The sequence below is a fragment of the Eleutherodactylus coqui genome, chromosome 7 (genome assembly GCF_035609145.1).
Source record: "Eleutherodactylus coqui strain aEleCoq1 chromosome 7, aEleCoq1.hap1, whole genome shotgun sequence".
Taxonomy (NCBI): Eukaryota; Metazoa; Chordata; class Amphibia; order Anura; family Eleutherodactylidae; genus Eleutherodactylus; species Eleutherodactylus coqui.
The window spans coordinates 84,157,299-84,180,532 of NC_089843.1; the positions used below are offsets into that span (position 1 = coordinate 84,157,299).

General features: G+C 41.4%; 1 protein-coding gene across 1 annotated transcript in view; it reads left to right on the forward strand.

Annotated features, from left to right (window-relative positions):
* Positions 1-15,894, forward strand: part of STK32B (serine/threonine kinase 32B) — a 149,777-nt gene extending 133,883 nt beyond the window's left edge. The window contains exons 9-10 of the mRNA XM_066574645.1: positions 4,250-4,314; positions 15,318-15,894. Coding sequence (XP_066430742.1) covers positions 4,250-4,314; positions 15,318-15,462 — 210 coding nt within the window. The 3' untranslated portion in view covers positions 15,463-15,894. The remainder of the gene's footprint in view (positions 1-4,249; positions 4,315-15,317) is intronic.
* Positions 15,895-23,234: the final 7,340 nt, after the last annotated feature.

Sequence of the window (23,234 nt, forward strand, 5' to 3'; positions counted from 1 at the left end):
GAGACTGGAGTGGGAGGTTTGTATTACAGAGGAAATTAATCTGAGATCATTAGCAGAACAGAGAGCACAGGTTGGGTAGTAGACAGATGTGAGGGAAGAGACATAGGACGGTGCAGCACTGTGGAGAGCTTAATGGATGAGAGTGATACGTTTAACTTATATTCTATATTGGACGGGCCGCCGGTGCAGTGACTGGCACTGGGTGGAGGTATCGGTGTAGTGACTGAACGAAAAGATAAACCTGGCTGCTGCATTCACGATAGATTGGAGAGGAAAGAGTTTATTGAGGGGAAAACCGACCAGTGGTGAGTTTCAGTAGGGCAAAAATAAGAGTTTTTGATGTCTCCACAGTGAGTAAAAGGGCAGATTCAGGAGATGTTTTTGAGGTGCAGGTGACACGAGTTAGGAAGTGATCGAATATAAGGAGCAAAGGAAAAATCTGAGTCACGTATGACCCCAAGACAGCGGGCATGCTGTTGAGGAGTTATGTTGATACTGACATGGAAGTATCGGTCGGTCGGTTAGTAGATGGCGGAAAATCAGAAGTAAAATTTTTGAAAGATTAAGTTTTAGGTAGAGATACAACATGGTGTTTGAGAGAGCGGACAGACAATCACCGGCATTATTGTAGTACTGGGGGTGTGATGTCACAGGGACAAGTGAAAAATTGGGTGACATCAATGTAGACACGCTACTGAAAGCCAAATCTGTAAGGAGGAAGTCAACTGAAGCAGACAGTAATGTCTGTGATTCTCCTTGTCTCCGAGGCGTATTACAATTGACCAGCCGGTATAACAAGTGTGTGGGTCCAGGGATGACCTCCTGCTTTGTCTCATCGAAAAAAGTGTTCTGCAGTTTTGCGGGTGCTTTGTACGAAGCCTGTGCTCTGGTTTCTGTGGACAATGGCATCAATGTTTTATACACCAGCTCTATTTTCAGAACACCATGTTTCTGCTTAATGTGAAATAGAGCATATTCCTGCTGCAGGTGGAATCTACAGCGTAACATAAAATATTAGAATATTGTTAATTACTGCAGGGGCTGATTAGTCATTTTGTAATTTGGAGAAAATGAACCAGAGATGAAGTAATGTCAAATGTATTTAAGGCTTGTAGTAATGGTGTATTGAACCCAGCGCCGGGGGCTGTATACAGTCTGTCCCTACAAATGAACGTGATCCGCACCTCCGGCTCATGGCTGTTCATTTTATGCGAGAGCTATTTTCTGCATCATTTTCACAGTAATGCCCATAGCCAGGAATTTTCAGTTCGGATTTGAGGGGAGTTGAGGCATACCCAATGTACAGGATTTTTTATTTAATTCCATTTTTTCCATCTGTGCTGGTTTAGCAGGTAACAGTTCATCAATTTTGATTACTTTTGCTAATTTTTAGGATTTTTTTTCATTTATCACATTTTTATTTAATCCTTTATTGTTTTTTTAAATACATTTTATGTAAAAAGCACTTTGAGGTTGTCTCATCATAACAACTGAGCTTTTCATGCTAAAGTTAGCCTGGAGATCAGAAGCTCCCAACGATCAGCTGTTAGTCAAGAAAAGCTCCAGCTGGCCATATGTGAATACACTTAGTACTACATGCCAGCAGTTTAAATGAATGGCCAGATGGACCAAGTCAGTCAGAATTGCATTTGTATTGTTTCTGTGTACTGGCTTTTAAAGTGGCGTCCTAAGCGGGGGATCGCTATATGCTCTAATGGGCTACATGAAGAGGGATTGTCGGAATGAGACAACTTAGTGATATTGTCCATGTATTAGAAAGTAACAAAAGATTATCATATATTATGACAACATATCTTTGAGAAGTTTGGTTATTATTATTTATTATAAAGTGCGATTAATTCCAGCGCGCTGTATAAATAAAAATAAAAATGATCAATATGAACTAAATGACTAAGGGCGCCTGCACACAAAGGCGCATGCGATTCCGCATGAGACCACGTGTACTTGTCGTCTTTCTTCTTAATCGGTACTGTGAAAGAACCCAGTGGCTCGCCATCGGACATGCGCAGTGTAGATTTTTTTTTTCCACGCTGTCATTGGGTGATGACGCAGAATCCACGACCTGCCTGCAATGTTAATTAGGGATGGGTTGTGGGTCGGACATCTTCCGCTGACTTCAATGGAAGTCATCCATGCGGACTCACACAAAAATAGAGCATGTTGCGATTTTTCCTCCGCTCGCGGAAATCTCTATTTTTTTTCATGAGTGTACAGGAAGAAGTGATTTTCTATAGCATACTATGAATGGTACTTGCTGCGGATCGCGGTGCGGACACCAATCGTGGATTCTGCAATGGAAATCTATTCGTGTGCAGGTGGCCTTACAAACCAATAAAGAAGGGGAAAGACACAGTAGGTGAGGGTAGAAAGTGCTCATGTAGCAATGTCAGCAGGTCTACTGTAGGTTGTAGGCTTGTCTGCTGTAGGTTTGTCTGAAGACGAGAGTTTTCAGGTTCTTCTTGAAGTTTTCCACAGTGGTGCGGAGTCTGATGAGGTAGCAAGTTTCAGAGTATAGGTGATGCACGAGAGAAATATTGGGGATGATTGTGAGGAGCATACTAGAGGAGAGCACAGTAGGAGGACTCGTGAGGACTGGAGATTTTGTGTGAGGAGGTATCGAGATATTAGGTCACACGTATGTAGGGGACAAGTTGTGGACAATTACATGTAGGGAAGTATTGGGATATTAGGTCAGCAATGTGTGTAAGGGACAGGGTGTGGACAGCCTTTGTCGTTGATATTATTTTGAACTGCATGTGCTGGCCAGTTGACTAAATTTTAGCTAAAAAAGTTTGGTTGGGTCTGGGTTAGTTCAAGCCAAACCAGAACTTCAGCAATACTCCTAAAGAATAAGAGGATGGTGGTGCTGAAGTATTTTAGTGGGTTTGGCTGAGACAAACTGCCCAAGGTTTGGGTTTGCGCTGAACTTAACTTTTAGCAAAGTTTGACCTGAAGTAAGGTTCAACTATTTTGGTTCACTCCATACTAGTGCTGGTCAATGGGTAGTCATTGGTAAAATTGGCAGAGGGAAGAGGTAGGGGAGCAACAAGGGAAGATGTGGATTGATTGAGCAGCAGAGTTAAGGATTGATTAGAGGGACCAAGAATGTTAGATGGGAGACCACAGATGAAGATGTTGCAGTTCAGTAATATTTCTTATGCTTTTTTAATTTTAGCCTCTATAACAGTATTACAATTATGAAAAAGACATTAGTACATACTTGCAGCTGACTATGGTATAAACTATTGAATTCACTGATTAGTATGGTCACAAACTGGTTGTCTTTTTAATTCGCTAATGCATCAATGAGTGGAAAAAAACTTAATGAAACTTAAAAGGAGATTTTAGGCTTTTACTATTGATGACGTACTCTCAGGTTAGGTCATCAGTAGTTGAGCTCTGGGGGATCCGCTTCTCGGGATACCAGCTGATCAGCTGATCCTCTGGCCCTTTGTCAGTGCCCCGGGGGGGGGGACGCCGTCATCAATGGTCAGGACCGGATGTTTAATAGACAACTTCATCCAGCTCCAGGGGCTGTATGCAGACTGCAATGAGTTGCCTACCTTCAGTGAGACTGACGTTGCCTATTGCACTTTTGGCCCTAACTATCAAGGATGACATCAATGCAGCAGGGCTGATCATCGGGAATCACAAGTGACAGATCCCCACTGATCAACTATTGATGACCTATCCTGAGGGTAGGTGATTAACCCCCCCCAATGACCGCCCATATGTCTTTGACGGTGGCCGTTAAGGAGCTTTATTCTGATGCACTGTCTTTTGATGCCGGCTGCATCTGAACAGGTCTCCCCTTAACACTTCACATGCCTCGGTCAGTGCGACCACTGCATGTAAAAGGCTAACAGAGGGAGGGGGCTCCCTCTCTCACCCATCGACCCCCTGCAATGGGATCTTTACTGCTACTGAATGTTGTCCCTACTCTCTTCCAGCATGCCAAGAGCATCTGCTTCCACAATAGTATGCATCCCTTTTATTATTAAACTTTTACTGCCCTCCTATACAGCATCTGGGACAAATGCTTTGTCAGCCCCTGCCAAGCTATACCGCTGCTAAGCGCAGGATTTTGAACCAATTTAATCCATTTACATTTTCAGATGTTCTTATACTTTGTGTTTGGGAACTATTATGCAATACTAAATTATGTTATGCGGGCGATGACCAGGCTGTGTGTTGGTGTTAAGGACAATCTGTCTTTCTCTCCTTTCAGAATGGACATCTGCAGCAATGTTTGGACACCGTGAGAAAAGAATTTATCATATTCAACCGGGAGAAGTGAGTACATTCATCACACACACCTACATGTTGTACAAGGCAAATTGCTCTTGAAGCATTGGAGGTTATTTCTTAGCAGCTACTGGAAATGATTAATGATTCTGACAACAGGTGCAAAAGGCCTTCATGGCAGACTGTGTGCGGCTTCCCGGTGTGAATCCGTGTATTGATTACTGTCTTGTCTGAAATGCTGTAAGATTCTACATTCTTGCTCTTGAAATCCCAATTAGTGGAAAGATGTGATGCAAATGTTCATAAATTGGTGTGCATGGAATAAGGCTTACACTAAACAGGATGTACAGCACATTGCTAGTATCACATTATAACCTATTATAACCTATTTCGAGAAAGACAGGTGATGCGAGAGCGTGTTTAACTGTTTATGTGTCTGCAAGATCCTGATTCACTATTACAGCAGTGTGAATTAGCTCTATCTATCTATCTATCTATCTCATATCTATCTATCTATCTATCTATCTATCTATCTATCTATCTCATATCTATCTATCTCATATCTATTTATCTATCTATCTATCTATCTATCTATCTATCTATCTATCTATCTATCTATCTATCTCATATCTATCTATCTATCTATCTATCTATCTATCTATCTATCTATCTATCTATCTATCTATCCATCCTAATTGATTTTTTCAGCAATCTCTTTAAGACAGTGTTTCCCAATGTTTTAGCACTGGGGACACCCTGGCAAAGTTTTTTTTTATCTCAGAGAACCCCTACCAATTTAGGTTAGGTCCACATAAGGCATGGATTTGCCCCCAATTTGCGTCAAATCCATTATGAATCTGTTGCAAAATTGATCTTGCTTGGTCAAGAACTACTTATCAGTTTAGCTCCTGCTTCCAGCTGTTCTGCACTGTGTCCAACAGCTGGTAGTTCAGTGAAGTTGCTGAACTTCCCTTTATTTAAAGGAAGTACTTATTGGTTAAGGGTTTTTTTTTCTAATTGATGGCCGATCGGGATGGGATACCCCTATACTTCTAGTCATGGTGTGTTGCTGATGGGATCATTCATTTGACTGATACAGTGGATGATTGGTTGGACGCATTCTTGCTAATCATAATCTAAAAGCGACCCTCCAGTCCTTGATAAACAAAGTTGGCTGCACCACTTCTCTGACTACTTGTATTAGTATGCATTGCAGTCTAAGACTCTACATGCTGCTCCGACTGGTCAGCACAGCTCATGTGAGCAGCACTGGCCAATCACAGCAGGTGTAGTGTCTTAGGGTCTTTTCACACAGGCAGAATATTTCCCCTGGGATGCAGCAGATTTTGCCGCTGTGGAATTAAATGTTTTGATGCTGAATTGCAGGCTGATTAAAGCCATTTTTTATTTAAAGTCTGCACTGAGCTGTGCGGATTTTGGTGCCAAATTTACCAAAATTGGCGGCGAGGAATGTGGAAAGCTCTGTCCGTGTAAAGCACTCTTTAGGGTACATTCACATAAGCCTGTGCGTGTGTGTACATAGGTGTGCACAAAATCGCACACCCACATACATGCACAAACACGCGTGAATGCAGGTCTGTGTAGCATTGCTATCAATGGGGCTGCGGCTACTACCGGCGGCCCCTTTGAAAAATATAGGATTCCGGCAACCCCTGCAGTGATTTTCAGTGTCCCTGAAAATCATCCTTAGAATGTATTATAAATAAAAAAATATATATATACTCACCTCTCCTCAGCTGCTGTGGCTTAGGCGCGTCCAGCCGCATCTTCTCCCTGCACTGCTCTGAATCTCTTTCAGCAGGCGGGGATTTAAAATCCCCACCTGCTGAAAGGGCTGTATCTGATTAGCTGAGTGCTCACCCAATCACAGGCAGCACTCAGCCATTCATTAAATTGACAGCTGAGCGCTGCCTGTGATTGGTCACAGCGCTCAGCCAATCACAGGCAGCGCTTGGCCAAATACCATAAATAACACAGAGAATTATTTTTAGAAGCCAAATAGAAATTGATACTACAGGCTTTAAACAAAACAATAGAATAAACAACGTGCAACAGAATAACAATTCAGTTTCATAGATATGAAAGTTCCATATATCCTTTTGTCCAAATCACCTGCACGCTCTCTATGGCTTTGTACAGGGTTTTTTTTTTACGATAGACTTCTCTGTAGGGAAAAAAATTCCCAGCTGCACTTGCAAATTCAGCTTGTCTGGAAAACATAAGTGCTAGCAGCGGCCGCTGGTGCTTGTATAATAGTACTATTATAGTATTATACTACTGGGTACTATTATAAATGCACAAGCGGCAGCTGCTAGCCAGGCAGCAAAGAGAGCAAGGCTAGTTTCATCCACGTGTAGTATGAGCCCATAATACGGACGAATGTCCCAACCCAACGACACATAGAAGCACTCATAATGCGCTGGTGTAAAACTGACTTTATTCAGAATGACTTATAATGCGCACCTGCTTATTGACTGCTAAGTCATTGAGTGTATGCAGCTTGCAAGTGAGCAGCTGCCTATATTCTTCCACTATACATAGTAATGACTGCTTTTACTTAATACATGCAGAATAACTATCCATATGCCTTTTAGCTGTGCGTGTGTTAATGAATCTTTAGTTGTGGACTTTCTCAGCGCAGCAAGAACCGTTGACAGACCGTTATATAAGGGGAAAATAAAAGTTCTAAGGTCTTCTAATTTTTTCTTAAGAATAGAAGCAGAAATAAACATGACACATTTTAGAAGATGCGGGCATTCTCTGGGTATGAGTCAGATGGCAGCATTGTCTAGTATACAGAACCCACACAATAGCCGCTGAAGTTGGAACGTTTTCAATACTTAAAATGGTGACGTTTCAAGAACAGCATGTAATCATCTGTTTTCTTCACTTGTGTGGAATGACACCCATCGACATTCATCGTCAGTTGAGCAATACAGGTGGTAAAGGTGTCATGGACATGAAAAATGTGCATTTGTGGGTGGGACAGTTCAAAGAAGGACGAATGGGTTTCTTCATAGCAACAACTTTGAAGTGGTGCCTCATGCTCCCTACTCACCTGACCTTGCACCTGGCGATTTGTGGCCTTTTCCAACAATGATGGGCGCTCACTGTGGTCGCATGTTTTCCAGTTGTGTCACTCTTGCGATTTTCCACATGGCAAAACAGACCCCTAAAGAAGCGTTGGCTGTGGACACGCAATCTGGGCATCGATGTTGTGAAAAACGTGTATGTCAATGGGGAGATTATGTTGAGAAATGACAATGCTTTCAGCTTTGTGGAGTAAGTAGTGTTTTAGAAAAAAAATTAGGACACCTAATAACTTGAATGCACCTCGTATTCAATCAACCCAAAGAAATAGTTGAAATGACCAAAAATCTATAAATGTAGTATGCTGAATTATTAAATGACGTTTTTTGTATCAATGACTTAAATGGGCTTTTCAGGGAGATATTGATGACCTGTCCTCCGGATAGGTCATTAACAGGGAATCGGCTGGGATCTGCCGCCTACAGCCGATTCAGAAGGATCACAGTGGAAGATGCTGCTCCGACCCCAATGTAGTTCTTGTAACTTCAGGCTAGGGTCTCAATAGAATCAATGGAAACTGGGCCTGCAGTTACAAGTGCTGGCCACTACACTGTGGTCAGAGCAGCAGCTTCTGCTTTGACACCTGTGTATTGCGGCACTGAAAGTGGGTGCCAATCAGTTGACCAACTGAAGTCCCAAGCAGCAGACCACGGCTGATCAACTATGGATAACCTGTCCTTAGGCTAAGTCAGCAATAGTATTTCACATGTTTGCCAAGCACTCCTTACTCCAACTGCCAGTGTCCACATGGCGGCCATCAACAGAAAGGGAAATAGAATGGCTAACCTGGCTGTCTTGCTTGGCACACTGTGCCACCCTGATTGCCACGTCTTTGCTTCAGTCGAGTAGTCAATAGTAACATGCGCTGCTTCCTGAAGGGGAAAGTTTACTGGAATAAGCTACAAACTATCCAGGGATTGAAAAGGAGCATCACACAAGAAATTGTTGCAGGGACGTCCGACTAGCTTACCAGAATGTTAAGCAATATGGAGTGTCCAGTTCAGCCGTGACCACAAGTGGAGAACACTTCCAGTACATGTTATGAGAGGTTCCTAATTCTCATTGGGTAAGGTGTGTTTTGAAGTTCTAAGCGATTTCTCCGGGCCTCCAGTGAGTAGGACACCTGTACAACTGACGGTGAAGTTATATAATCTCACTTACAAGTAGATGTGTGAGGCCAAGATTTTGTATTGTTTTATCTTCTATTGGTGCTTTTTAGTATATTTTGTATGGGCTGTGTATGCTGAAGATCACATGAAGAAAGAGTTATCTTTCTCCCAGAGCCATCTGTAATATTATGTGAGGTTATTGGTGTTTGCACAATAGGTTATGTACATTCATTATCTGCAGGACATAATTACACATCTGACTATACACTGGAAATGAAGAATTAATTTAGAGATTTTTTGGCTTTCATTTGTCAGTACCTCATTTGTTCTAGCTCCATGCAAACAAGCTCTCAGCTTCTGCAGTTAGCAGGGCATGGCGTGTTTCCAAATATAGCCGTTTCTCCAGAAGATGATCCATTGTTATCATTTGATGCTGTAATTTCGGCAAAAATAAAGATTCAGAGATAATCTTCACGACAAAGATCTTATTTTCCTCAAGTGTGACTTCGGTCTAGGAATGTTTTCTTATTGTTATAGAAACCTCAAACTCTTAGGGGGGTCAGTGCCATGAAAGAATGAATCAGACCTGAATCCAACATTCCTTATCCAATGATATTTAAGAATGTCTTCGCAAGTTTTGTCCACTTGAAGCTAGGATCAGGTGCTGGACAAGCTATCTTAGTGCCCAGGAAAGTTTCAGAATATGCACCTCCCCATCTCTTAAAGTAGCTCTACATGTTAGATGAATGTCGACTCGGATTACAACATGCCGATCCTCTCTTCTTACAGCAGCCAAGGTTCCATTCAAACTGTGCATCCCTATTGAAGGCAGTCAAGCTGCCCAAACTGATCTTACCAAAACATAAAGGAGGTCATTGATTTTAATAGGGTTGATCATGTTTTCATTAGAAAATCTGTGTTTTTCAAAGTAAAAAAAGGCTGCAAATTTTGCTGTTTGTGGTTAAAAACACAGAAGCCATAACAGAGCACAATGCTGATAGTGACATGTCAAAGGTTTGGATTGGCTAGAGTCCAGGAACTGAGCCCCCCACCATTCACTAGAATAAAGGGCCAGAAGCACCCAGTCCATTTGGCATTGATCTGTTCATTCTGGAAGAAGCGAGGTTATAGGTAGTGTTGAGCGAACCAAACCAGTAGAACCCAGTTTCAGGTTAAACTTTGCTAAAAAGTTGGTTTGCCATGAACCTGAACCAACCTTTTAGCAAAGTTCTACCGGAAACAGCGTTCTACTTGTTCAATTCGCTTAACACCAGTCCTGGGCACTCCAAAAATGACCCAATGAGTGTTACACAGGGATTTTATGGCTCTTAGACAGTCTTTTAAACCAGTTCTAGTGCTTTTGGTGAGCAGTTCAATCTAGCTTATACTGAAGCAGACTTTTGCAAAAGTTCAGCAGACTAGCTGAAGCAAATTACTTAAAAGTTGTCTCATTACTAGTTACAGATTTAAGAGGTATACCATTGTTTATGAGCCGGCCTACCACTTTGTATGTATGTCTCAGGAGAACCAAGCAAAGCAGATGAAAGCTGTAGGGACATAGTGCTCTGCCTCTTTTGTTCTAGAGATCAGTAAGCACAGATCTGCTCCGATAAGAGCTTCTGACATGTCGGCATGCTTTGTTTTTCTTGTTTATTCTTTTTTTTTTAATTTTCAGGCTAAAGAAAAAAGCTTCACATTGTACCTGATAGACAAATTAGTCATTGTCTCCAACTGTGTTTTATCAGATAAGTGGCTGTCCAAATAAACCTTCAAGCTGCTCTTAAAACAATACTTAATAGTAAGCTAGAAGAGTACTAAAATAGCCAAGATCGGTTATGAAAAATGTATCAGAAAGGTCAACTCAGTAAGTAGGGTTTAAACAGCAGAAATGGCCTCTCAACAAGATAGTAAAGTTTTTGTGAAATTCTGCAACAAGATGATTTTTAGAGGTGAGCGAGTGTACTCGCTAGGGCAAACTACTCGAGCGAGTAGTGCCTTATGTGGGGCGGGGGGCGGGGAGCGGCGGGGGAGAGTGGGGAGGAACAGGGGGGAAATCTCTCTCTCACTCTCTCCCCCCCTGCTCACTCCCGCAACTCACTGCTCTCCCCCGCCGGCACCCGAATCTTGTGACACGAGCGGGCAGCGCTCCCGGGGTAAAGAGCTGTGTAGATGTTACCTGGCTTGAACAGCCCACCCAATGAAGGGTAGACCGGCACCCCGAAGTCCCTGCAGGCCGTAATATGATCTTTAGGTGTTGGGTCAACCAGTCCTGGGCACGCGGACATCCAGAAGTGGGGAGTGTCGGTTGGACTCCAAAATAGAATTTCAGATGGAGAAAATGCAAATGAACAATAAGGACGCCTTCACATTAGCGAGTAAATCACGCGTTTTTCGCGCAATGCGAGAGTGAGTAGAAACTCAGAATTATAAAATCAATGATTTTCAATGGTTTCCTTCACATCTGCGATGTTTTTAGTCATGTGATGTTGCGAGAAAAAAAAATTGAGGCATGTCCCTTTTTTCTGCAATGTGCGATTTATTTTTCTTTCATCTCCCATGTTTCCCTATGGAGCGTCCTTTTTATCGCATTGCAGAGCACAAATGTGCAATTTTCGTGCAATGTGTTTTTAACAGTAGAAAATCGTATTGACTTTTGCGCTAAAAATCATGACTAAATTGCGTGAGAAAATTGCAAGTGGCACTGATGTTTTTGCAATTTTCTCATGGCTAAATCGCGATCGCCAGTGTGAAGTTGCCCTAAGGTGATAAACAATGCACAAATTATTACTGAATGTAAGAAGGTGGTCACTTACTTCACAGGGGAGGCTCCAATGAGGGCACCCCCTAATCCCGGTTAGCAGGGTGTCACAATGATGTCAATGCATACAAGGAGGGTGTGTGAGTGGGTGTTCATCAGTACCTAAACCTGGGCGGTGGCTCCTCTGTGTAGCAGTTTGGCTGTCTGCTGAGGGATGTGGTATTATTACCTGCCCTTCTTTTTTGTATTAGTACGTTGGACTGGTAAAGTCCATAAATAAATCTTGAATAAAATATTGAAAATTCACAATTTGCTGGACCCTCTTCAGAAGTCCTTGGAGATATCATTGTGACACACTGCTAACCGGGATTAGGGTGTGCTCTTACTGGAAAAGTAAAGTAAGTGACCACCTTCTTACTTTCACTATTTGTGCATGGTTAATTACCAGGAGCGCAGTTTTTTTTCACTTATTGTAACTTTTTACATTTGTTTCTAAATACTTCTGCTAATGCTGTGTAATCGGGAGAGACTGACTCACATGTACAGTTCGAGCCATTTGGTTTATGGGGGATTTTTGGAATATTCACAAAAAGAAAAAAGTTGAATGGTACAAAACTAGATTGCGAGATCTGTTGGGGCCAGCAAGTAATGTTAGTTAAGACAATCTATGTACAGCGCTGCAGGATATGTTTGCACTATATAACCAACAGAAATCTATATATATAAAATTGAATGTATGCGTGTGTGTCTGTCTGTCTGTCTGTGTGTCTGTCTGTCCTTTATGCGCTACTACACCATTCATCCGATCGCCATGAAACTTTGGGAAGTTGTTGATAACACTCCTGGGAAGATTAGAGGCATAGTACATCTATTCTATGATAAATGGCGCGCGTGCGAGCGTCGTCGACAGTTACACCCCCCCCCCACATAGATCGTTCGATTTCCATCATTGCCACTAATTCTCTCACTTCCCGATGTCGTAGAAGCATGAAATTTGGCACGAGCATTGATTATGTCATAAATAGGAAAAGTTAATGGGTCCCAACTCAATTATTCAATTCTAAGCACTAAAGAATTAGCGTCCAAATTTTACGTACGGAATCTAATTTTCTCACTTCCTGATCATCTATATATATAAAAATGAATGTATGTCTGTCTGTCCTTTATGCATTACTACTAGAGATGAGCGAATATACTCGTTTCGAATAATTACTCGATCGAGCACCACGATTTTCGAGTACTTCCGTACTCGGGTGAAAAGATTCAGGGGGCGCCGGGGCGGGGGCGGGGGGAGGCATGGCAGAGTGGGGCGTAGCAGTGGAGAACAGGGGGGAGCTCTCTCTCTCTCCCTCTCCCCCCCCCACTCCCCGCTGCAACCCCCCACTCACCCACGGCGCCCCCCGAATCTTTTCACCCAAGTACGGAAGTACTCGAAAATCGCGGCGCTCGGGCGAAAAAGGGGCGTGTCCGAGTAAGTTCGCTCATCTCTAATTACTACACCATTCATCCAATCGCGATGAAACTTGTTGAGTACACTCCTGGGAAGATAACTGGCATAGTACAACTATCCTACGATAGGTGGCGCGCGTGCGAGCATCATCGACAGTTATGCCCCCCAGACAAAGCACGAAAGCAAAAGGCATTACGATCAAGCGTGTTCAACTACAAAATGATGCATCCACCGAACGTTTCGCAAGACAATTGCTGCAAATTGAGAATGCTGAGGTAAAATGAAAGCTGTGCTGTGATTGGTTGCTATTTCTTATACTGCTGAGGTAGCATGAAAGCTGTGCTGTGATTGGTTGCTATATATTATACTGCTCAGATAATGAAAGCTGTGCTGTGATTGGTTGCTACTTCTTATACTACTGAGGTTACATGAAAGCTGTGCTGTGATTGGTTGCTATATATTATACCGCTGAGGTAAAATGAATGCTGCACTGTGATTGGTTGCTATTTTTTATATTGCTAAGGCAGAATAAAAGTTGCGCTGTGATTGGTTGTTATTTCTCTTACTGCTGAGGTAACATGAAAGCTGCGCTGTGATTGGTTGTTATTTATATATATAAAAACAAATGTATGTCTGTCTGTCTGTCTTCGCAGCAACGCGCGATGGGTAAGCTAGTGAATAATAAAAGTAGAGATGGTTACTAGGGAATGGGCACACCAGGACCGGACTGCTCTTGCCAACGGTGATGTGGACATGCCGGAGCTCTCCCTTATAACCCCCCCCCCCCTCCCTTGTGCATAGAATAAAGTGAATGCCATCCATGTACCAAAGCAGACCATACAATTGTGTTCTTATATACACTATGAATTATGGTATAGTCTATCTATAAGAACTGTGTTGATTGTTGCCCTCATTTACTGATCCTTAAATATAAGCAAAAAGAGAGAGCCAACTAAATTATTTATTATGTGTCTGCAGGCCCAGCATGAATGGGGAAAATGATTGTGAACCAAAATTTGTTTGACACATTTCAGAAAAGTAATTATTTTGCAATTTGCTTATCGGCAGGATAGCCTAGGAAGCACATGCTGAGTGTGATAGTGTATCATTATGTACGCAACACACAAGGAGTTTAGAACTAGAATAGGGAGGACAGGCATTTATGTGGCAATGTATTCTAAAGTTGGGAACATACTGTTATTCCTGTGACCCGCTGTAATACTGACGTAGCAGAGGCGAGCTTCTCATGTAAATGGATTTAAGAACAAGTCACGTACCAATGTAGTCTTATTAATCAGCATGTCCGGGATGTCTGCTATAGAAAGCCCTACAGGCATATGTATCAATATGGCTACAGGTATATGTACTCCATCTCCTGACAACAATCCGATATTGTATCAGCATGTTCTATCAATCTGATGTTACAGTTTTACCTCCGGTAAACCAGATTTCAGATTTTGAGTGGATATCTTTAATTCTGTATGTAAATTGTAAAATGATGGACATATCCTTTTATTCGACTACTTTGTAGTATACTCTGTGTTTCAATTCCTCATCTTTTCACGATCTCTGCTTCCTATCATTGAACATAAACCTTTGTTGCTTATTTCTAGAGGGTCAAAGCCATCCAGGTCATGCTATGAGGTGCTTGGCTCACTGGTTACATTACAGTGATAGCTCTCTTTTGGATAATGAGCCGAGTACCTGTGTGATCATCCCATAACCAGGAAAGGCTTTCATCCTTCAACCAACTAAACAATGAAGGTTCCAATTTAATAAAAGCAAGCAAAGATCTTGAAAACCCTAGAGGGGTTTCCCATCTTATAAATTATGGAGGTCCGATTTTTGGAATCCCCAACAATCTTGAGAATGAAGGGGTTACAGCACTTTATTGGTTTTCCCCTGCGTAGTAGCAGCCTGACCACCCGCTGTGTGCGGAACTGTAGTGCAGCGCCATTGAGTGAATCCGGTTGGCTTATGTTCCATGCATCATAGGATGGCCATGAGTGCAGCTGTGCAGGGAAAACTATGAAGTGAAAGCAATACTAAATGAGCACTGCATCCTCTTTCTTCTTACGATGGGGGATCCAAAAGTCAGACCCCCACTGATCAGGAGCTGATACTAGATCCTAGTGATATGCCATCACTTTATGAGATGAGAAGACCTTTTAAAGAGACTGTCAGCTTCTTTGAATCCGGGGATGTAATTTTTATACTTACCGTCCCCATCGTTCCCCCGTTATCGGCTCTCAAACCCGCCGCTGCAATGCATTCTACGAACTACATGGTATGTACTATGTTGTCCTCTCACCCTGTGCATGCATTTATAAAGTCCACCGGAAGCGTTCAGCAGCGGGTTTGAAAGCTGACACTGAGGGAACAGCAGGGAAGGTAAGTATAAAAATTACATCCCAGGATTCAGCGGGTCAACTAGTTTAAACTCATCTTATAGGGCTCAAAGTAGCTGACAGATTCCCTTTACGAAATTAATGCACAAAGTAAATTAGAAAGTTGCATAACTTTTCATTATACCAATAATAAACTTTTTTTCCCAGAACACCCCTTGAGTTTCCAAACAAAAGAACACTTTATATTTTCTAACATTTTTGCCTTGTTTTTCTAGACTCAAACATCAACCAGAACAAAGTGGACAAGCTTCAAACGCAGAGAGCAAAGCACACAGCCAGCCCCACATAAAAGCTCAAGACGGACACACCACCAATAACAACATTTTAGTACACGGCTGTCCAAGAGGATGCAGCAGCTAGTGGACAGGATACACCCCGTTTTGCATGCCTTCACCTGGAAACATGGACATTGGCTTCTCGAAGACGTTGCTGAAGCACAGCGTATCAGTCGGACGTTACACGTGGCACTAATATTACTTTTATAAAATATTCACTACAAAGATCAACCAGTGAGAAAGAACAAACTTTCAGACGTCCTGGAATGAAACTTGAATATAAAACTTTCTTTTTTTTTATTAAGTACTAATTCTCCGGACCAACACTGAAAATTAAGAACGACGGCTCACGATGTTCACTGTGTGTTTTATGAGATTAGTCTGTCTCATGTAGAGTCATATGTAAGATGGATTCCATTGTGAAACGCAATGTTCACTACTCCTAAGCAGAACATCAACCCATCAGATTACACAGATTCATCTAGATTTACTACTAGGTTTCATTTCATTGACAACTATTCATGGACCAGAATGTCACAAGATCTCCCTATTGTAACTACAGCCCTGGTTTTGTTTTCTAATGCAGACCACTTTAGCTATTTAAAAGAATATAATTGTGAAGGGTATGGAGAATACTATAGCGTAACCAGGGGCGTAACTATAGAGGATGCAGGGAATGCGGTTGCACCCGGGCCCAGGAGCCCTAGGGGGCCCATAAGGCCTCTTTTCTCCATATAGGGAGCCCAGTACTATGAATAAAGCATTATAGTTGGGGGCCCTGTTCCAGGTTTTGCATTGGGGCCCAGAAGCTTCAAGTTATGCCTCTGAGCGTAACTAAGCGCTCTAGAGTACCTATCCAGTATTCTAGATGTCAGCACTCTAGCAGTAATTTATAGAGTGCTTCTATTGTTCCAAAAATCCAATAAATATGGCAGTAAAGATAACCATATGCAATATCAGAGAATAAAAGTGACCCATCAAACCATAAGACATGATGTCTTGTTTCTTGTTGGTGGAGACTAGGGGCTTATTCAGACAGACATATGCATGTTGCATCCAGGAAAATGGGGTGCAAAGTGCTCCAGCCAGCAGCAGGATACGGGTCTGTGTACCGCCCGAGCCATGTGAAAAATCAGCTGTGTAGGCCATGAACAGATGTTCACTATTTCTGAAGAAAAAGCAATCTTTTTTTATCATCCCGAACAAACACTATAAAACCGTCACTATAAATCGATTTTACTTTTTGGCAATTGACCCAATAATTTCAATAGTACCTCATAGAATCATAGAATGGTAGAGTTGGAAGGGGTCTCCCGGGTCATCAGGTCCTACCCCCTGCTCAGTGCAGGATTCACTAAATCATCCCAGACAGATATTTGCCCACCCTTTGTTTGAACACTTCCATTAAAGGAAAATTCACCACCTCCCGTGGCAACCTCATTGTTCCACTCATTGATCACCCTCACTGATCACCTGCAGCAGTGCATGTGATAATTGTTTGCAATTATTGGGTCAGTTGTCAAAAGTAAAATCATTCAAATCACTGTTGACAATTTTGGAATACTTGTCAGATGTGGGGTATAATGATCGTTGCCCGAGCCTCTCTTGTTCACAGCTCAGTGCCAGTTCAGTCTTGAGCTGATGAGCAGAGTTTTACTTGGGATTTGCCCTATATGATGACTATAATAGTTAGGCAATGTACACACAACAACCAGTCTGACATCTTGGCAGCAGTCACGTCATGTCATTGCCCTTCTACTCCTGCTTTAAAAAAAAAATAAATTTATATAAGCCCTTTTAGAAAACTTTACTTTCATGATGGATGCAGACAAACTAATTGATTAAAAGCAGGGTCTTTAGTCATACCAGGATTTAGTAAATCATTACTGACTAGACTTGCTTCAAAGCAGCCTTAGATGTTGATTGTACGTTACAAATTAATAGAAGTTGGCCAAGCTGGATCATGTGATCAAGCAGGTAATGCATATTGGCATGTGAGATACAATTGCAGCATCGGGACATTTTATTCAACTATTGAGCAAAAAGTTACTATACATTAATTGAGATCAAAAATCCTAATTCATACAAGGGACTTAAAACACTAATGTCCCGGAAACATTGATGCATTGACAATAGTTATTAGAATGCATTTAGATGTCCATCCAGTCTCTCTTGAAAATTACTATACAGTGGGTCTAAGCAATCTCTTTGGGTGATTCAAGACAGAATTCTCAGTATAGGGATGATATGTGTGGTGGGATGAAATGACTTGAACACTTTACAAGAGTGCTTCCCTCCTAAAATATTTCCTTTAGTTCTCTTCTGCGAGATTCTACTTTGCTATATCTTAGCTATATCTCTACCAAAGTGCCTACAACACCAAGGCTACAGGCACCTTTAAATGACACTCATTTAACCCAGTCATTGCTTCCATTTCCAAGGGTTGAGCATGTTTTACCAATCAATGCTTCCCTTCAGAATGGAGAATGGATATCAATTACCTGTTCTTGTTGTTAGAACCTCCTAGATCAGGAAAAACCCATAAACTGGCCCAACTGGGTTTAGACAGTCCACAAGCCAACATAGACTACAAGCCCTAGAGCAGCCATTACGACATTGGTAGTTCCACCATTGGCTATGCAGTGATATATTGCCTGTATCACTAGGCATATTTGCCGCTGGAGAATCCTGGCAATAATTGATTTACTGCTGGCTTCCTGTTGTCATTTTTGGAATCGAGGGAGAAAGTAAAAGTCTAAGCATTAGGTGGATAGGATTTTTGAAGTCACCCACTTCTATTTGCAGGTGACTTCTTTCTTTTACTTTAGGGGTACATTCTCTGTGACTGTACCAATGTTATTATTTGTTGATCAAAGTTGCCTTCATCACTCATTTTTGGCAACCCTGTTCTCTTTAAAAACTCATCTCCTCCTAAGATATGGCATTCCATACATCTAATACTACAGTGAGAACATAGTTTGATGACAGGGTCTTTAGTGATTAGAAATAAAGTATTGGTTAAGGTAAAATGGCCTGTTCGTGCATTCTCAATAACACTAATGACATTTAGTAGGATTCTAAGAGATTTCCTTTGTGCCCTTCGCTTTATAACCGTGCCATAAAGAAATGCTGAACTGTGCAAATGCCACAATATGTAATATACACAATACATGTCACTGTTCTGTATCGTGTGATGTAGAATTCATGTTGGGACCAGTATGGCTCCTTTTATGTATAAGCTTATATGTGTGTATTTAATGTATATGTTTAATTCACAAGGACCTTCGATCCTGCACTATGGGTCTTTGAGCTATTGTTACTCAAACAGCTTAGGAACTGATACTGTGACTATGGACATTGGTATATATATTTCCTACAGTGTCCTCACCATTTAAGGATTTTCTTTCACTACACAAAATGATACACTGGGCCTCTTATCTCAAACGGGTGTCGATAGAAAGAGGTTATGTTGCCCATAGGAAACTAATGAGACTAAGTTTTTACTTTTTTAAATGGCTTTGAATAATTGAAGCATGGACTCTGATTGGTTAATATGGGCAACATGGCCGCTTTTTCTCTTCGCCTTGATACTTGAGGTTCACTATGTTTACTCGTTACACGTTTACAATGTTTTGATAAATTACATTGCCCTGAAATGTTTATCCCTTTTTATTTGGACACCCTCCACTAATAATTCCATATTCCTAACTTTAAGAAAAAACAGATTTGTGATTATAGACATTGTTTTCTTGATAAGCTTTTCTATATTTATTGTAGCATTTTATATCTTTATTTTGTACAAAATCTTTTTATTTACATACAAAGTGATTCTTTAATTATTTTGTCATATATTATTTGTATCACGATTTCATAAAAGCCTTTTTTTGTGTCCTTTCATGACTGATTGCCCATATTGAAATGATATAAAATGTATAAAAATGTAAGCATGCTTTTTATTTACTAAAAAAAAGACATAATGGATCAGTATGGTCCACACAACTACGTATAGCAGAAAAAAAGCACAATGTCTACAAAAAAAACATAAACTGAGAGTTTTGGTCAAATAAAATCTTTATTCCTCACCAACCATGACTCTGCATACTTCATTGGTTTTGAGCCTATAGACTGGATTACTGGACTTTGGCCCATGGAAAATGAAGAATGACTTAGGGTTCAGGGTACTTGACCCCAGAGCACAGTTTAAAGTGTACCTGAGTTTTCAACAAGCTTTCTAAAATATAATGTTTTTCTTACTAATTTGCCACTGTTTGCACTGTTTCATGTTTTAAAAAATGATTTTCAGGTGGTCTTCCCTATTTTTCTGCTGCCCTGCTTTTTGCAATCAACTTTTATGCCCCCTGTGTGTTGCTAGCCTAGCATTCTGCCAGTAGTTCACTGTCCTGCACTTTCTTTGCATCACTTACCATGCTGCATTGCAGTGTCTCTGGTTCAATTAGCAGGGAGGCAGTATCTGAAGGTCCAGCCCTCTGCTGTCTCAGGACAATTGTAGGAGTTGGGCATTCAGAGAAATTCTGGCCAAATGATTAGTAAGCCCTGTAAAAAGAGGAGATGCCGAGAATATTAAGATTGTTTACACAGTATCTGAAGATCTGTCAGCCTGTAAGTGCACAGGAGCAGCCTGTTAAGATAGCCCCTCCCACACAGCTAGGAAAATGTCCCAGCATTCCAGTTACAACAGAAGCTAAATCCTAACAACAGGCAAAGAATCTGGAATGGAAAAACCCTAGCGGGGGCCACTTCAGCCTTAATTTACAGTGGTAAAATAAAAATATATTACAAGATTGATGACACAGACAAAAGCTATTATATGAGCATAGATTGTTTGAAAAGATAGTGCCTATTGACACTTGGAATTCTTTGAAATTAGAAACAAGTATCTAATTTTTCTACCCCAAGAAACATGGCTATTCTTTCCTAAATGTTGTCTGGTATCGCATCTCAGTCTATTTCATTTGAATAGGCGTAAGTGGCAATATCAGACACAGTCATTAGACAAGGGTGGCACTGTTTTTAGAAAAATAAACAAAAAATTCATACAGCTACATAGAGGAACTGATATTGACATCCTACTTGGATATAAGATGCACCAAGCAGGAGAAGAACATAAGACTACAGGACCACTGAAATGACAGTCTGGTGCCACGGTCAGTATATTAATTTTATCTAGTTTTGCGCATGTGGGGCCCAAAACTATATAAAACTATAACTTATGTGAAAAAGCCCTAAGCCTAACAGTAGGCTGACACTCCCTGCTCTGTATAACAATCTCATAGACCATGGACACAATAAACTGAAGGGGACTTATTGACTGTGGGAGAGTGCTTATCTGTGGGAGAGTGCTATGGGCTTGCTCTTTGACTTTGCAGTATCTTCACTCTCACACAACGGGTTCTGGTCCACACTATTCGCAAGCAGTTTTATTGTGCATCACACAGCAAAAAGTATTTCACACAATCCAGTGCATGAACATCGCAGCAACACAGTGCTGTGGATTCACCTGTATGGATCCCAGGCCTATCTAGCAACTAACTAATACATTCAGCTTCCCTAGTTTATGAAGTTGCAGGTCTACACTCAGGTTTGTTAGCACCTTTCCTGGTGAGCTTGGCTTCCCGAGGCTAGTGCTGCCTCTTCTTCCTACTGAGCACATTTCAATTAAAAATTTTTCTTCCCAGACTACCCCTTTGGTAAAAACCCTCCATTATTAAAGGGAAACAATTAAATTGTATTGTTGTAGATTATGTGAAGATGGTTTGGAGGGTTATTATCTGTCATGGTGAACATAAAGCATAAGCATCAAGTCTCAGTCACTACACAAGGGTGATTCAACAAGTTGAAGTTAACTGAAAAATAATGTGTACGACTTCAGATGAAAATGATTTGCAATCATTATAAGTAAGGCTCTATTCGGATGTGCATCTCCATCAAGGGTTCCAATGGGAGACGGGATGAGCAACAGGCATAATAGGCAATTGCCTAGGGCATTATTGATGGGGGCGAATTTATGGATTTCAAGAGAATACAGCACAAAAATCTTTCTGCATCTTCATATCAGAGCCAATAGCAGTCACCTGAATGATTGTCCATCCAAGCTACTATGTTGAACATATAGGACCAGCCCTGTAAAAAGGATGTCACATCATTGAGGGTATAGTTATGAAGACGTTAGATTAAAGTGATGCAGAATACATGACATTCTACTCTGCACTGGATTTTGGTAAATGGTTTACATCACTCATGTCAAACACAAGGCCCACGGGCTAAATCCGGCCAACCACCTTATTTTATGTGGCCCGCCAGCTGTGCACCAACCTAACAGGCATTCCACTCACCCAGCCTTCAACTCCAGTATGGCAGTGCAGAGTCTGTGACCGCTGACCACTTCCCTCCGGTGTCTGTCTGAGCTGTCTTGTACGCAGCATGGAAGCCGAGGTGTGCGGGCACAGATTGCACTACCACCGCCGGACCACAGATGACTGGGGAACACAATGGCAAAACACAAAAAAAGTCTGCCAAGAAACATCACGATGTGACAACACCCTAAGAGTCAGTCATGACTCAGTGCTTGCATCAGGAGACTTTACCTTTACCTAAACATCATCTCCTTAGACAATAGTGATATGAAAAGTCCACCTTCTACAGAGTGTTTCACTCAAAGCGAAACCTAGTAATTTACCAATATTTGTGTTCAGGACAATGATATGTCACAACAACAAATACTGATGGCTACCTTTTTTTTTGGTGAGTTCAGAGTCGTCACTCTGTACTTACCACTGACTTTCTTGTCCAACATTATTCTTTAGTGTGGCTATGGTGCAGGCTTTATTGGTGAACACTTAACTCTTTAATCAGTCTCACAGGAAAAAGTCTGCCAGTGTAAGATATGATGATCTTTGTGACCACAGACCCTTCGAGATCATCCTGTCCCCGAGGAACAAATGAAATTCTGTCATGCTCTGGTTACACCTGTGACAAGTTGCCTCATCTTGCTGGAAGTAATCATTCAGAAACTCCTCATCATGCAGTTGGTTCCCAAATTCTGTGAATATTCTCAGGTAATTTTTGGTGTTGATGGTGTCATTGAAGAAGATAGGGCTGATGATGTGGTGAAACAATGCGCACCAGACATTGACTGGGTTAGTTGTGGCACAAATCCATGTGTTTTGACTATACACGTGGTTACCCAGATGGAACCACTCTTCATCTGTGTGTTGCAGGTGGATGGTATGTGTATGGCGTGGTGGTGACACAACAGAGACAGAGGCAGCACACATTTTTTTCAAAACAGAAAATTACTTAAAGAGCGTAAAATAGGGTTTTCACTCCATTGGAGAGTATGTAACACTGGAACATTGCTTAATAGGTATGTTAAGTATTGAATAATAGAACAATTGTCTCAGAGTGGCCACAACAAGTCACCTGTAGAACATGTACTAGCCATTCGCTATTGCTGATACTGCTAACATTTGCCTTGGCTCATTTCCTTTTACCCCGAATGGGCCATGTCTCCACTTTAAAGACACCAGACATCGTAGACCTCACCTATCACAATTCTCACAGGTCTCTTCTAGGCTTCATCACACTTGCACAATATGCTTACATCCCTGGTGACTCATTGCACCCTTACAAATAGTATTGCATAGCATAGTAGCAATCATACAATTTAAAATTTACTTTGCATCACAACTCCAGAACTTATTAAGTACTCAGTCCAGGCTCCTCTCCAGAGCTCTCAATCTCCTTCCCTCCTATGCTGCTAGCAGGTCTGCTTACTATCATCAAGTCTCTCACACAATGTACACTAATATGTTTTGTTTTAGGCCATCCTAGTTTAAG